Source organism: Ambystoma mexicanum, chromosome 1p (assembly GCF_040938575.1).
Source record: "Ambystoma mexicanum isolate Mex_15411 chromosome 1p, UKY_AmexF1_1, whole genome shotgun sequence".
In the NCBI taxonomy this organism is placed as follows: Eukaryota; Metazoa; Chordata; class Amphibia; order Caudata; family Ambystomatidae; genus Ambystoma; species Ambystoma mexicanum.
This window is the reverse complement of record NC_090921.1, coordinates 147,868,803-147,883,555: the sequence shown is the minus strand read 5'-3', so window position 1 is coordinate 147,883,555 and position 14,753 is coordinate 147,868,803. Positions and strand designations below refer to the sequence as shown.

At 48.7% G+C, this 14,753-nt stretch overlaps 1 protein-coding gene across 2 annotated transcripts in view; it reads left to right on the top strand.

Moving 5' to 3' along the window:
- Nucleotides 1-7,270: 7,270 nt before the first annotated feature.
- Nucleotides 7,271-14,753, top strand: part of TP53 (tumor protein p53) — a 277,553-nt gene continuing 270,070 nt past the window's right edge. The window contains exon 1 of one of the 2 annotated variants that reach the window (XM_069645368.1): nucleotides 7,271-7,416. Coding sequence is in view for 1 of the 2 variants with exons in the window: in XM_069645375.1 (XP_069501476.1) it covers nucleotides 7,861-7,961 (101 nt within the window). In the remaining variant the exon portion in view is untranslated. Of the gene's footprint in view, nucleotides 7,417-7,826; nucleotides 7,962-14,753 lie in introns of those variants that run through there. The other variant, XM_069645375.1, reaches the window with a different exon arrangement.

The window sequence follows — 14,753 nt, the reverse complement described above, 5'->3', positions numbered from 1 at the left end:
AGGTATAAAGCCTTTTGCGTAATGGAAATGTGCTGAGAGTATGTGAACTACAATCTGTTTGTCCGCCTGGTTTTGCTACTTTATTGAACTGATAATAAAGTAGTATTTCTCCACATTCTTTGAGTCTGTCCGGATATTTGGGCCCAAGATCATTTATTTGGTAATCCCATTTGGCACTTGGCACTTGGAACGCTCTATTGCATATTGTATTAAGTCTCTTTCCTGGAATCTTCTCCCATGCCCAGCCCACTGCTAGAGCAGGGGGGTTCCTGTTCTGTATTGTTCTTTCTTTCTTCGACATTCCATCCAGCCTCATGGTGGGTTGGATGGATCAGTCCAGCTAAGAACAAGTAAAACACATAAACATGCATACACTATATTAAATATTTAATTTTTTAGTTATAAACCCTTGTGTCCTTTTCTCTATTTCTAGATTTCCCTTTGGGGACAAGTATGTAGCCCTGTCTAGCCGAGGCCAGTTTGAGCCACAGGCTGCAGAAGTCTTATAAAAGTAATGGATAGCAAAACAGCAAGTGCCTTTGTGCAAGTCCCAATTTGGCCACACCTGTAGGAGATATTGCAGGAAAATAAAAACACCATCGGCATGTTTAAGAATACTTCTGATCGCAATGCACGGACATGTTTGAATTCCCTCCAAGGTTGGGACCTTTTCCGGACTTAAAACAGTACAGAAAGCGCTGAACGGGAGCCCTGGCTGCTTGATGCGCTGCTTTCACCCCACTGCTTCTTCCGGACGCGCTGGAGGAACTAGACTCCTGGCTGGTGGCGGCTGCACTGCCAGTCACGTGGGACGTGGGCGACGCGCAGGCGCAGAGGCGCTGCCCACTCGGGGCCAGCCCCTGCTGCAGGCTGCTCTACAGGGCGATGCAGTCAGGGCTGCACGAAGAGAACCGTGCAGGGTGGTTTGCGTGGGGCAATATGGGTCAGTTTAATGAATGTGTGCACTGTGTCTGTGCAGCAATTCAGTTTGACCAATTTGATTTAAAAATGAGAAATTCCCCCAGGTGCGATGCAATCAGTTGATCATGAAAGCGGGGCTGAACAGGGCAGGTCATTTTCTTCTGCTGTCCGCTGCCCCGTCTTATTTGTCGCCCCATTCTGACCGGTCTGTGATGCCTGCCCCAGGTGGATTCATGCAGGAAGCGGCGTCATGGTGTCTCCACAAAAAGAGTGCGTATGGAGTATATCTGTCGAATATGCTCTGGAGTAGAACCAGGCCTGGCAACACCATGTACTCCCCAGTTTGCGCCATTTGTGCTTTGAATAGGGTGACCAGACGTCCCGGTGTTGCTGGAACTGTCCCGAAAAGGAGCCCTGGGTTCCCTTGTACCGAGAGATTTTTTTTTTTTAATTAAGTACCCTGTCCCGGCTTTGGGGAATGGGAAAGTGACAATCCGTTTTCTTTAATCACCATCGATTGTCAACTAAATAAACATTATTGTATTTTCTGAATTTTGCTCTCCGAGGCTGGTTTGAATCCTCAACCTTCCAGGTACCAGCCATACGCATTAACTGCAACAGCTTCTTTGTTATTTATCTCCTTATATCAACATTCAGAACCTCATAATTTGTACACAGATACTGTGGGTTTGGTTGGGGTCCGATTAAGAAGGGGGGAGAAGAGAGGGGTGAACGGAGTAGTCCTTTTATGTCGCTGGCCGTCCCAGTGTTTTTATCTTGAAAATCTGGTCATCTAGCTTTGAAGGAGTTATCTTGGAGAACTGGCACCCTGGCGGTTCCTCTGCAGGTTGAGGAACCGTTCTCAGGAATCCATAGACGCGCCACACCAACAGCCAACTGCCCAGTATGACGACAGGTGACCCACGCCAGTAAGCAAGGCAAGAGTGGGCCTGGAAACAGTGCAGAGGCCATGGCGTAGGACACTGACCGGAAGAACCAGAAACCAGTCATATGGGTGGGGCAGGGACACATTGATAGGGAGTAGGGCAGAGGATGGCTAGGGATGGAGTATGCCAGGATAGACAGGGGGGATTTGGGCAGGGCAGGAAGCGTGGTGGTGCAGGACACAATGACAAGAAGAAGGGCAGGAAAGGAGGCGGAGCCTGTCAAAGTCATATGGGGTGGGCAGTAGGGTGGGGACACCACGACAGGGAATGCAACAGATCAGCTGGGTATGGGGCATCATAGACATGAAAAGAGGCTGGTGCTGGGGAAGGCAGGATAGCATGACAGGCAGCATGGCAAGCAATGGGGCAGGGAGATGTGTGGAGAGGGGCTCAAGGGTGGAGCAGGTTGCGGAAACATCGGTTCAGTACCGAGTGACAATTGGGGCCTGAAATGGGCAGGGCTGGACACAGCCGCAAGTGGACAGGGCAAGAAAAATACATTGGGCAGGTAGGTTCCTTGTCCTAAAAACGAGACAGCAAAAGGTAAACCTTCACTGAAGACTTCCATTTTTTTTACCTGGTTGGGTCTAAAAGTTGACTTCCAAAAGTTGATCCTTTTGAAAGACGACTCCCTTTTGAGGTGTTTCCTTTATTCAATTGTGGGTGTCCCGCAGACCTGTTCGTCTCAACTTCCCCAGCCCTTCTTGCTTACATCTGAGCAGTTCCTGTAGGCCCCTTTTCCCTTTGACAAAAACTCTCTCTTTCCAGCACATACTGCTCTCTCTGATTTTCTGCATCTCTGCCCGCCCTCTCACCAGCAGACAGATCCTCCCCTTTCTTGCTTACTCCTCAGCAGATGCTGCTCTCTCTGCTTTTCCCCCATCTTTTTCTCCTCTCTCTTCAGCAGACAGAACCTCCCCTTCTTGTGCTTACTCCTCAGCAGATCCTGCTCTCTCTGCTTTTCCCCCTCTTCAGCACGGATCCTCCCCTTCTTGCTTACTCCTCAGCAGATGCTGCTCTCTCTGCTTTTCCCCATCTTGTTCTCCTCTCTCTTCAGCAGACAGATCCTCCCCTTCTTGCTTACTCCTCAGCAGATCCTGCTCTCTCTGCTTTTCCACCTCTTCAACACGGATCCTCCCCTTCTTGCTTACTCCTCAGCAGATCCTGCTCTCTCTGCTTTTCCCCCTCTTCAGCACAGATCCTCCCCTTTCTTGCTTACTCCTCAGCAGATCCTGCTCTCTCTGCTTTTCCCCCTCTTCCGCACAGGTCCTCCCCTTCTTGCGCTTACTCCTCAGCAGATCCTGCTCTCTCTGCTTTTCCCCCTCTTCAGCACGAATCCTCCCCTTCTTGCTTACTCCTCAGCAGTTCCTGCTCTCTCTGCTTTTCCCCCTCTTCAGCACGGATCCTCCCCTTCTTGCTTACTCCTCAGCAGATCCTGCTCTTTTCTGCTTTTCCCCCTCCTCAGCACGGATCCTCCCCTTCTTGCTTACTCCTCAGCAGATCCTGCTCTCTCTGCTTTTCCCCCTCTTCAGCACAGATCCTCCCCTTCTTGCTTACTCCTCAGCAGATCCTGCTCTCTCTGCTTTTCCCCCTCTTCAGCACGGATCCTCCCCTTCTTGCTTACTCCTTAGCAGATCCTGCTCTCTCTGCTTTTCCCCCTCTTCAGCACAGATCCTCCCCTTCTTGCTTACTCCTCAGCAGATCCTGCTCTCTCTGCTTTTCCCCCTCTTCAGGACGGATCCTCCCCTTCTTGCTTACTCCTCAGCAGATCCTGCTTTCTCTGCTTTTCCCCCTCTACAGCACGGATCCTCCCCTTCTTGCTTACTCCTCAGCAGATCCTGCTCTCTCTGCTTTTCCCCCTCTTCAGCACAGATCCTCCCCTTTCTTGCTTACTCCTCAGCAGATCCTGCTTTCTCTGCTTTTCCCCCTCTTCAGCACGGATCCTCCCCTTCGTGCTTACTCCTCAGCAGATCCTGCTCTTTCTGCTTTTCCCCCTCTTCAGCAGACAGAACCTCCCCTTCTTGCGCTTACTCCTCAGCAGACCCTGCTCTCTCTGCTTTTCCCCCTCTTCAGCACGGACCCTCCCCTTCTTGCGCTTACTCCTCAGCAGATCCTGCTCTCTCTGCTTTTCCCCCTATTCAGCACGGATCCTCCCCTTCTTGCGCTTACTCCTCAGCAGATCCTGCTCTCTCTGCTTTTCCCCCTCTTCAGCACGGATCCTCCCCTTCTTGCTTACTCCTCAGCAGATCCTGCTCTCTCTGCTTTTCCCCCTCTTCAGCACGGATCCTCCCCTTCTTGCTTACTCCTCAGCAGATCCTGCTCTTTTCTGCTTTTCCCCCTCTTCAGCACGGATCCTCCCCTTCTTGCTTACTCCTCAGCAGATCCTGCTCTCTCTGCTTTTCCCCCTCTTCAGCACGGATCCTCCCCTTCTTGCTTACTCCTCAGCAGATCCTGCTCTTTTCTGCTTTTCCCCCTCCTCAGCACGGATCCTCCCCTTCTTGCTTACTCCTCAGCAGATCCTGCTCTCTCTGCTTTTCCCCCTCTTCCGCACAGATCCTCCCCTTCTTGCGCTTACTCCTCAGCAGATCCTGCTCTCTCTGCTTTTCCCCCTCTTCAGCACGAATCCTCCCCTTCTTGCTTACTCCTCAGCAGATCCTGCTCTCTCTGCTTTTCCCCCTCTTCAGCACAGATCCTCCCCTTCTTGCTTACTGCTCAGCAGATCCCGCTCTCTCTGCTTTTACCCATATTGGCTGCCCCTCTCTTCAGCAGACAGATTCGCCCCTCTCTTCAGCAGACAGATCCTCCCCTTCTTGCTTACTCACCCTGCTTTTTCCCTCTTTCACCCTTACTCACCCCTCAGTAGTTCCGCTCTCCCTGATTTTTCCCATCACTGCCAACTCTCTCTTTCTCTGCCACAGACAGGCCCAGCTCTTGCTTACATCTCACCAGTGGCTGCTCTTGGTTTCTCCTCTCTCTCTCTCTCTCTCTCTCTCTCTCTCTTCTCCTCTACCTACTTTACTTACCCACTCTATGTCTCTCTCGGAACTCGAATCGGTGCAATGTTCCTCTATTTTGTGGGGAAATCCGCCATCACCTACTTACCTGTTGTCCTCTGCTGAACTGTTCCTGGACTGGCAGGGGATGGGCATGTCTGTTTTTTGCTTCCCCCACTAGTGGAGATTCGAACCTGCGCCCAGCTGGAATGCTTTAGCGACATATCTTGCTGAGCTATCTTGAAGGCAGCGGTTTGTGTTTCTTTATTTCAGCAGCTTACTTGGAACAGAACGCCTGTTCCCAAGCTGCCACATGGTCCTGCACCCTAGTGATCATCATTTATCTTCTGGACTTAAGCACAATTAACCTGAAATTGCTGCAGACACAGCTGTGTGCGGGAAATGCGTGCAGGGTTTGCTATAGTCTTGGTCATGTCCGTTGAGAAGTGCGAATGGTGGGTGATTAGAAAGGGGAGGGTCCATAAATCTGCATTCTTTGGGGGACAATGAATGAAGCAATGGTGGCTGTCGTTTAAGAGGAATTTTCTTTCAGTCTTGAAAGTGCAGTTGTAGGGCTGAGTGGAAAAAAGGCATGACCCAGGTAAGGGGTTTGCATTGGGAGAGGATGGTGGGATGTGGGTATCGGGCCGGTGGGAGGTGAGGGCAGGCACGGGGTAGAGGGTGAAGCAATGGGGAACATAGTTCCACTACTGTTTTTGTACACTTTGACCCCTGGTCCCTCTCTCCTAAAAATGTCCTGCTCTCCTACACAGAGTGCCATTAACCAGCAGAGGTGCCAATGTCAGTGTTGCTTCAAATCAGACAGCCGACCGCATGCATCAGGTATCCCATGAAAATGGTGCCAAAAAAAATGCAGTCTGAAAACATTGGGGTGAAAATAATTCTGCTGTAAAATAAAGTTGCCAAGAAAAAAGCAGTCAAAACATGTAGCTGAAAAGTAGCCAAAAATGCAATGCTGCTAGAGCAAGTGTTAGGGTTATGGAGGGGTTAGTAGGCTTATGGTTGGCTGCTTTAGGGTTATCAGAGGGGTTGGTTAAGGATAGAGGTTGGGGTCAGAGTAATGCTTTTGGTAAAAATTAGGGTAATCGTTTGTGTCAGGGTGGTTGTGGGAGGGCTGGTGATGTTGGGATTTCGCCAGTGGCTAGGGTGGATTAAGTGTCAGGGTAGGGGTGACGGTATGGCTAGTGTAAGGTTTGTGTAAGTGTTGAAGGGGATAGGGTGGTTGGAGAGGGCTGGGGATGTTGGTGTACAGTGTAATAGAGTTGTGGTTAGGGTCGAGCTAAGGTTAGGACTAAAGCAAGGATCATGGCTAGGGCAAAGGCTATGGAATGGTGGTGGTGTTTGAGTTAGATTCACTGTTCATTTTCTATTTATTTGGTATTTTGTATTGAGTCACATGCAAATAGAATGCTTTGGCACCTGAAGCGTCAGCGCTAGGTAAGCGTTCAAGGTAGAATAAGAGTTGGAATTAGGGTTAGAATGGAGTTAGGGTAATGGTGGAGAATTTACTAGAGGTCTGGGCCATTGTTAGGGTTACAGCCTTGTACTTGTGTGTATTTAAAAAGAGCTTGTTTTGGCGACTTTATTACATAGCTCTCAACCATTTGTGTTGCAAAGGCGGGTGAAATCACCCGATTTTGGTTTTGGCGGGTGAGACGGCCATTGGAATGAATGGGCGTGCAGGAGGCTTGGCGGGTGAGTCAGCCCTTTACAAGGCGGGTGACACCCGCCAAAAGCGTGTGAGTTGAGAGCTATGTTATTACTGGCAACATATTCACACTTTGCATTGCTTGTATTGAACGACTACTTTTTCCTGGCTACCTTTTCACAGGACTATATTTTCCTGGGGGCATTTTCACATCGAACCATGTATTACTGTGAAATGCCTGGAGGAAATTTCATTTGCAGTGTATACTTCACACAAATAATGAAAGCAAATAAAAAAACCCTGTTAGCAACACTGAGGAGAGTTGGTATAGGGGCAACATTGTTTAAAATATATTCTGAGCTGGACGGCTTTGCCGCTTGCCCCCTCACCTATTAAAGCGATACTTATCTTTTGAATAATTGTACAGGCTCAGCTTGCAGTTTGAAAACCGGAACTAGAGTCCCTGCCAAAGATCGGCTGGGCTGGAGGGTGTGGTTTGGCTCCCAGCAGTGAACTTGGCAGTGACGAGGATATGTATTTTTAGGTCACGCGCGGGAGGGGTGATGTGGCTTCATCTCTGACGCTGCACTATTGAGCCCAGAAGAAAAAGGGAAATTTCGCTCTGACTCAGTAACGGTCTGGCTCAATTTTGCGACGGAACAAGAACAAACTGCAGTCAGATGATACTCCCTTTCGATGGTTTTCTTTCAGTGGGTCAGGCGGGAGCGCAGGTTTCGGGGCATTTTAGTTCTTCGTCAGGACAGCCAACTTGCAGGACCCGTATTGCGGAGAAGGGATACACATCTGAAGTGGGTGCCCCGATTTCTGGAGACAGTTGCCTTTGCAACTTAGACGAAGCAGGTTTATCTATCAGCCATAAAAGAAGGTCCGATTTTTTTATTTCAGTTTTGCATGACCCTTTGAGCCCCCTGTTTTAATCACCCGTTAGCCTCCATATTGCCTTCAGATAGCATTGGTGTCTTTACATTTAGATATCCATTTAACCACCCCAATTTTAGTGCAGGAATTTTATGACCCGCCCATTAAAGAAACTGCGTATTTCCAATGTCCTTTTGGGTCCGACGCGCCAAATGTGACGTCATGGCGGATTGATCTTGGCGGTATCGCGAGAGGATCCTTCCGTGGCGGACGGGCAGCACCTGTCCAATGGCAAAGCTACTTTTTCCCGCGCTGCACTTCCTCCGTGCTTTAATTGGATGTTTGAAAGATGGGGTGATGGTTGGAGAGCGAGGGGCGTTGGGCCCCGTGGCACTATTTTCCCCCTTCAAAAAGCGTGACGTGCTTCTGCGGCTTCTCTTCTACGTTTATCATGGCTTTGGACCCCCGCTGTGCTGAGTTGGACCTGTCCGACTTTGGGGATCTTGTCAGTTCCAGCTCCGACTGCCTTTTCCCAGCTCTCTGTGATTTCAGGTCAGTGTTTGCTTGGTGCTCAGGGCGATGATCGGGCCAGGTCAGAAGGATTTGCAGGGGGTATCTAAGGAATTGGAAATATGGTGGAAAAATAAAAAAAGATAAGAAGGCAGAGTGGGGATGTGGTTGACTGGCTCATGCTGCCTTACCATTCTCCCCGTCACTGGTGGAAGGACCTGGACCGTACCTTCCGTTGCATGGTTATGCATATTGTTTTCCTAGTTTGGTCTCCGTGTAATCTGAACATCTAAGCAGAGATGGGGCAATTCCGCATTTAGTGGGTCTGTTTCAAAATGTTTTGCAACTGATCAGTACGCTCTTATTGAAACAAAAGTCAATACCTAAAGTAATGACTCATTTGTTATCAAAGTCATTTCAGATATTTGCTGTGGTCTGAGAACTGCTTTCAAGAAAATGTCTGATCTTCATTTCAAAACATGAGAGTCAGATTGGAGAAAATACAATGTTTAGGTGAAGAATGGAAACATCATACATTTTTGTCAAAATATAAAATAGACTGACACCAATATGAAGAAATATATGGTGTCCTTTTGGGGGGAAGTATACTATTTTCTGGAATTTGCAGTGGAAACAGTGGCTATGAATGGGCAATGTTGGCCAAAAGCCAACCCGCCATACAGTGTTTTTCGACCGAACAAAGTGGTAGAATTAATGCAAATAACCGAGGTGGTGTAGTTCCTTCAGGAGCAAATAGATGACTCTTTTGGATTTGTTTTCAAGCAAGCAGTCCATTGCACAGTACTGCTCTACTGATGCCAGCACACACGCTGGCTTGCCGCACCCTGTACCGTGCTCTGCTGCTCTCGAGTTAGGTCCATGCTTTAAACAATACAATAAAATTGTGAAAAATTGCAGAGAAAAGTAATCGGGTCATGGGGTAAATGTATTCCACCAGTTCTGCTGATCTCTCAATTTTCAATTGTGGAAATTTAACAGCCTGGTTCCAAAGTTCAGAATAAAGGCACTGCCACCTGCAAATGATCCCGAAAAAGGGTTCGGAAAAAAAATAGCTACACTTGCCTGGATAACTCCGGTTAGAATATTTGGGTGGGGAATGCACGAAAATGAGGGAGATTAGTAGGTCAAGATATGTTCTTGTAAAGACTGCATTTTCTCTCTCCAACTCCTGCAACTCTTTCCAATGCATTTCACTCTGATTGTGTTGCTCCTTTGCTCCTCAATTCCCACCCACCCATGCTTGCACCAACTGTTTCATCTTTATCCTCCAAAAACACCATACCTCTGCTTCTCCTTCAAAGTCAGTGAAAAAATATATCCTGCTTTGATTTCCTGGCTCCAAATCTGCTCTCCTGGCTGAAACACGTCACCGCCACCTTTCTTTCATGGCAAATGTGGGGCACTCTGACTGGACATTTGAAAGATGGGCTGATGAGTGGGGGGTAAAATGAGGTACCCATGGATCTGTTTGCTCCCCTTGTCCTCGATGAGGTGGCTTCTCTTCTGCGCCCGCTGCGACGTAGAACCCCTGCGGTGCAGCAGTGGACTTGCCACACTTCCAGGCTCTTGCCGTTCCAGGTTTTATCTGCCGCTTCCTCTCTATGCCTGGCTTCAGGCGAGTGATAACTGGCTTTTCAGTCCAGGGCAGCATGAAAGATATTTGTAGAGGGAATATGGGGCATTGGCGCCATGATGACAAAGCAGAAAAATACAAGATGGCGGACGGGGAGGAGAATTGCTTCATCCTGTCTTCCCCTGTCACTAATGGAACAATCCTAACTGTGCCATTTAAATACGTTTTAAACTGGTCCGCACAGAGATGGTTTAGTTTTTAAAAAAATAATAATTACCCTCTGTATGCAAGTCGAGCACCCAATTTAAAGTATTCGGATTTCAGAAAGACTTTTCTTTTGGACAAGTTATATCATGCTTAACCCTTAAGTGTCAAGGACGAGTAGGCGTGTCCCTTTTGCATAGACTTGCATTATAGCCTGGCAGTTAATTAATGGCGGACTCCTCCAGCTTCTAAGTGCAGACGCCTCAGTTACATGTTATCGAAGCTGTTCATCCTACTCGCCCACTAGGATAGCAGCTTGAAGGAAACGGCATTACACTTAGATTGGAGACCATAACATGCATAATCTAGCGGAGAAGTGGACAATTCATCCAGTTCTGGGGAAACAATAAGTTAAGTTGTAACAAAAATATGGACAACCAAGTGTACTTTTTCTCCCGCGCTGTCAATTTGCTGGGATGGAAACGGGTGGACATGCAAGGTCCATGGTTCGTAGGCCAGCCTTTCCGCCATTCTTTTTTCCAAGAATGAAGAGGTCTAATATGTGACTGGTGTGATATGTGTGCTTAAGGAGAAAATACATGTGTTTTCAATTAAAATCCAAGCAAGCAGTCGGTGACAGATAAGGAAGGTTATGTAACTGGCCCTTGTAAAGCTCAGCTTCTGCCAATGTCATGGGCATCTTGGCACTATGTGCGAAGGGTTAGTGAGGAGGGAGGGAGAGGTGCGTTCTTATGCGTTGAGGCGTGCCACTCAGTAAATCCCAATCTGTGTGTGATTAGCAGCTTCTGGATACTTGAGATTAGATGTTGCTACCCCCCTCCAAATCCCCATCTTTGTTATAATCTTTATAATCTCGGTCCATTAATGGAGGTTATTTCTACCCAGCGAGCGTGAGTGAGTAGGGATGTGTGGCGCTGTGTCGTGCATGGGGTGAGCGTGGTTTAGTGTGTGTCTTTAGACGGTGCAGACAGGTAAATTCCTGTAGAGTGTGCAGAGGTCTAGCCAGCGGTTAGTTGTGGCTAGTGAAATAATCTGGTGCACAGTCTATATATGTAATCTGGATCATAATCTGGGTGCACAAATATGGGAGGGGGTGTTATAAGTAGGTGATCTGAGGCCGTGGCAAGGCAAGGCGCACCTTCCCTGGGACGCACTCCAGGTGCAGCAAGAGCTGGGGAACTGGAAGTAATCCTACTGTGGGCTTTTCTGTTCAGTCTTGTACACAGTGCTCAGTTGTCTCCCCAGAGCGAGGTCACACTAGATAGCAAGCCAGACTTGGAAAAAGGGGCTAGGGTTTAGTCTTGCAGGTTGTGCTTTATTTCTTCCCCACAGCTTGGCCAGACTTGGTTAACCGCTTATTCCTAAAAGTAGTGGCATTGCTTAGCTTTCCACATTATGTAACTCTTTCCTCCCACTGCTGGGCAACACTGAGAAGCAGTCTGCTTAGGCAGCGCCCCAACTAGTTTGCCTCTGGGTTGCTCCCATGGTTGAACGGCCCGTGGACAGTCGCCCCACTGAAGGGCTTGTGGATTCTGCCTGTGTTTCATTTGCTAAAACGCTGTCCCAGAAACAATTGAATTGGCTCGTGATTCTTAACTGAAAAATCCGCATCTACTTTGCCCTGGAGCCAAATTTCTACTAGACGGTATCCTGGACTATATGGTTTTTGATTGGCTCGAATTAATCAGTTCGTAGACCTTGCTTGGTTCAACAGGGCTCGAAATTAGGATTGAAAAAGCAGGAGCTCCAAGCAGCTCCTGGGTTTCCAGCAGTAACCAGTCCCCAGCAGTTAACACTTGGGAACGAGGAGCCAGATCGTAGTGTTACCCAAATCTAACTTCCACATAAAATGCAAACACATGATTGTATCCATTATTTACAACCCCTTATGTTTCAAATGCCATACAGATGTGTCTCAATGTTTAGTTATATATTGTCCCAAATGCACAGAGTTAAATTGTTTGTTCGGCATCAGTTGGCCTCTGAGCTAAAAGTAGCTCCTGGTAGCTCTGGTAGCTGTTGGTGTTAAGCCAACCAGGCTCTTCTAGGTTATAAGCAGAGGTAAATACCTCCCAGCTCCACTCAATTTCGAACCCCGCTCTTAGATGGTGCCCAACTATTTCACTCTTCTGTTGGATCCACTGTGCCCGGGATCTGTTTTGGAATAGATTGCACCCCAGTCTAACCTGCTTAGACTGCAACACAGTGGATTTGCTCCCAACGTGTCCCGCAGCTAATTTATTTACACCATTCACCCATCATAGAATTTGAAGCAGTGGGAACAGCGTCTGTTGTCTTTGAGTCCAATGTCTCCCTTTGTCTTTGCTGCCCCTTGTCTCTTTCTATGCTTTCTCTTTTCGCTTTCTTGGTCCGATCACAGTTCTGTTGTTGCTTGACATGATCTGATTTGAATTCCTTTTCTTACTTAGTCTTTATGCTCTTTGGAGCCTCTGTGAGGTTTTTAGTGCATTACACATAAATTCACATAACGTAACAGGACACCTGTCTCTTCCCGCGCCCCCACAGAATCCCCCTTTCTCGCTGTGTGACGAAGTATTCACAATGTGCAGCTCCCACCCGCCACTGTGCTTCATGTGCCCGTAAATGACTCCCCACCTAAACCCAAACACGGGAAATGTCACATCAATTGAATGAAGGGCGCCAAGTATTGTGATCCACTTTCGATAATGGCCCCCAAGATATGATAGGTTATTTATAACGCGCTTAATACCCAGAGGTTTCTAAGCGCGGATCTGAGGATCGAACCTGTGTTGCTCCGTGTCGTTTTGCTTCCAAGGCGAGCACGTTGCCCCTGAGCTATCCTCCCGAGACAGATGTAGCGAACGCTGGAAATGACAGAACTGCTGAACACTCCAAATGTATTGTGTCTATTACAATGGTAAATAACTATCCTTCATACACATCTGTATTCTAGTGTAAATTAGTGTATGGTCTGCACACCCACTTTTTGTAATTCATTCTTGTGTTCACGTGTAACCTGTCAATATCAAGGTTGTATTGTATGTCATTTTTTTCCTGCATTCCTGTTTACTTGTAAATGTCATCATGTGTACACGGCGGCCTTCGCCACCCTGCGTTGCTTGTTATATGTAACCATGTACATTTAAGAAATGCGCCCAGATGCCTTTGGGCCAGTTGCACAATACAAATAAATAAACTAAACGCATGTAGCGCTTTGAAAGGAGTGCAGACGGTGGCTCAGAGGTTACTCCACATAACAAAGCGCTGGCAAGCATGGGTGGGAAACAGGGATGGCCGGCAACGCTATTTGAGAACATGTGCAGAGAATGCACTGGTGTCATAGCTCGCTGAGCTATCTTGCCGAGACACATTTGCTTCAGTTTATTTCAAAGCCCAGCCGTCACACATAGCAGCGGACCGCGTGATAAGCAGTTACCAGCGCTGGAAGACTGACTATCCGGCTCAGAAGAGCTATGTCCCGAATTGCCCTCTCCGTTTAAGCATGATTAGCGGCGATTGCTGCAGGCGCGGCTGCGCGTGGGTATGGCGGTGGCTATTGTCTTCGGCACGTCTCAGGGGAGCCAGCCAGTGCTGAATGACACCCCTCACCCCGCTTTGTCCCCAAGCTGACCCCTTCTCCAGCCTGAGACCCTGGGCATGAGAGGTGTGAGGGAGCCCCTTCCCTGCGCTGTGCATAGCGTTAGGGGGCGAATGCATGGAATACTGGTGCAAAATCACTGTCTGCCCCCCTTGACACCCTCTCTCTGCCGTGCATGGGCAAGTGGCCGGGATGCAATGAGGGGCAGCACAGCGCCTGCTTGTGAAAGGTGTCTGCATGCAGGCAGGTGCATTGCCAATGGAAAGGAGGAACGGTGCATCTCATGCTGCGCCTGGGAGAAAGTGTTACACACAAAGATTAGGGTGACCAGACGTCCCGGTTTTGCCGGGACTGTCCCGGGATTTGGTGCTCTGTCCCCCTTTCTCAACATTATGTTTCCATTAGAAACTGCGGTGGTCCCGTTTTTTTTGTAGTTTCGTCTCCTCCAAACGCTATGGAAATATAGTGCCTTGACAGCCACTTTAAAGAGTTACAGCCTGATTCATGGAATTATTTGCGTGGAAAACGCAGATTTGCGCGCCTTTCTGCCCGAAAATCCCTATGGGGAGGCAGAAAGGCGCGCAAATCTGCGTTTTCCACGCAAATAATTCCATGAATCAGGCTAACAGTTTCCCTGGCCGGGTTTTTTACTTTTTAAATCTGGTCACCCTACACAAAGTAGCTCTCTAGCGCAGTGGGATGGGACCTTCGATGGTCCCAACATGATTATGAACTGAGACTGTTGGGGGGTGGGGGCGAGGGGAGGGTAAGGTAACTCCCCTTCCTTAGCATCACCCCACCCGTGCCAAGATGTAACCCATAGGGCCCCAATGCAATATCTGACTTTAATTTTGTTTCGACCCCCCCCCTCTACCTTTAATGTGTTAAGTCGCCCACCCAATCTTCCATGTGTCTGCCTCTGAACAAGAAACAGACCCCAGTAGTGCCCGCTGTTAACACTTGAAAACGGATGTTGTTCCCTAATTACGCCTTTCCTCTGTTCCCCTCCTACACATTTCCTCTCTCTGCAGCCTTACAGTCCCACCCCTGCACGCCTTGGGTCACTGGTGGTGTGTCTGGCAGGCCTGCTGAACTCAGTGGGGGCGGGGAGGGGTTGGGGGGGTTATTTAAGGGACAGGCTCTCAAAGGCTTAATGAAGACACGCTGGAAAAGAGCCCTGGGTTTAGAGCAGGAGTGGAGCGCGTCTTGTGCATTCGCATGGACGTCTAAAGCCAGGAGACAGGGAGTGTGGCGGAGGAGTGGCAGATCAACACGTGGCAATCATGTGTGCTGGTGCCCCCGGCGTTTTACCAGGCTCGCTCCCGTTTCTGCAACTAGTCATTGCAATACCGCCAGACTTTTACTTTCGGGCTTTCCCTCCTCCTCTCCGCACTCTGCGGGGCCCTCACCAGGCCATTTCCCCGCCCACTCCCTC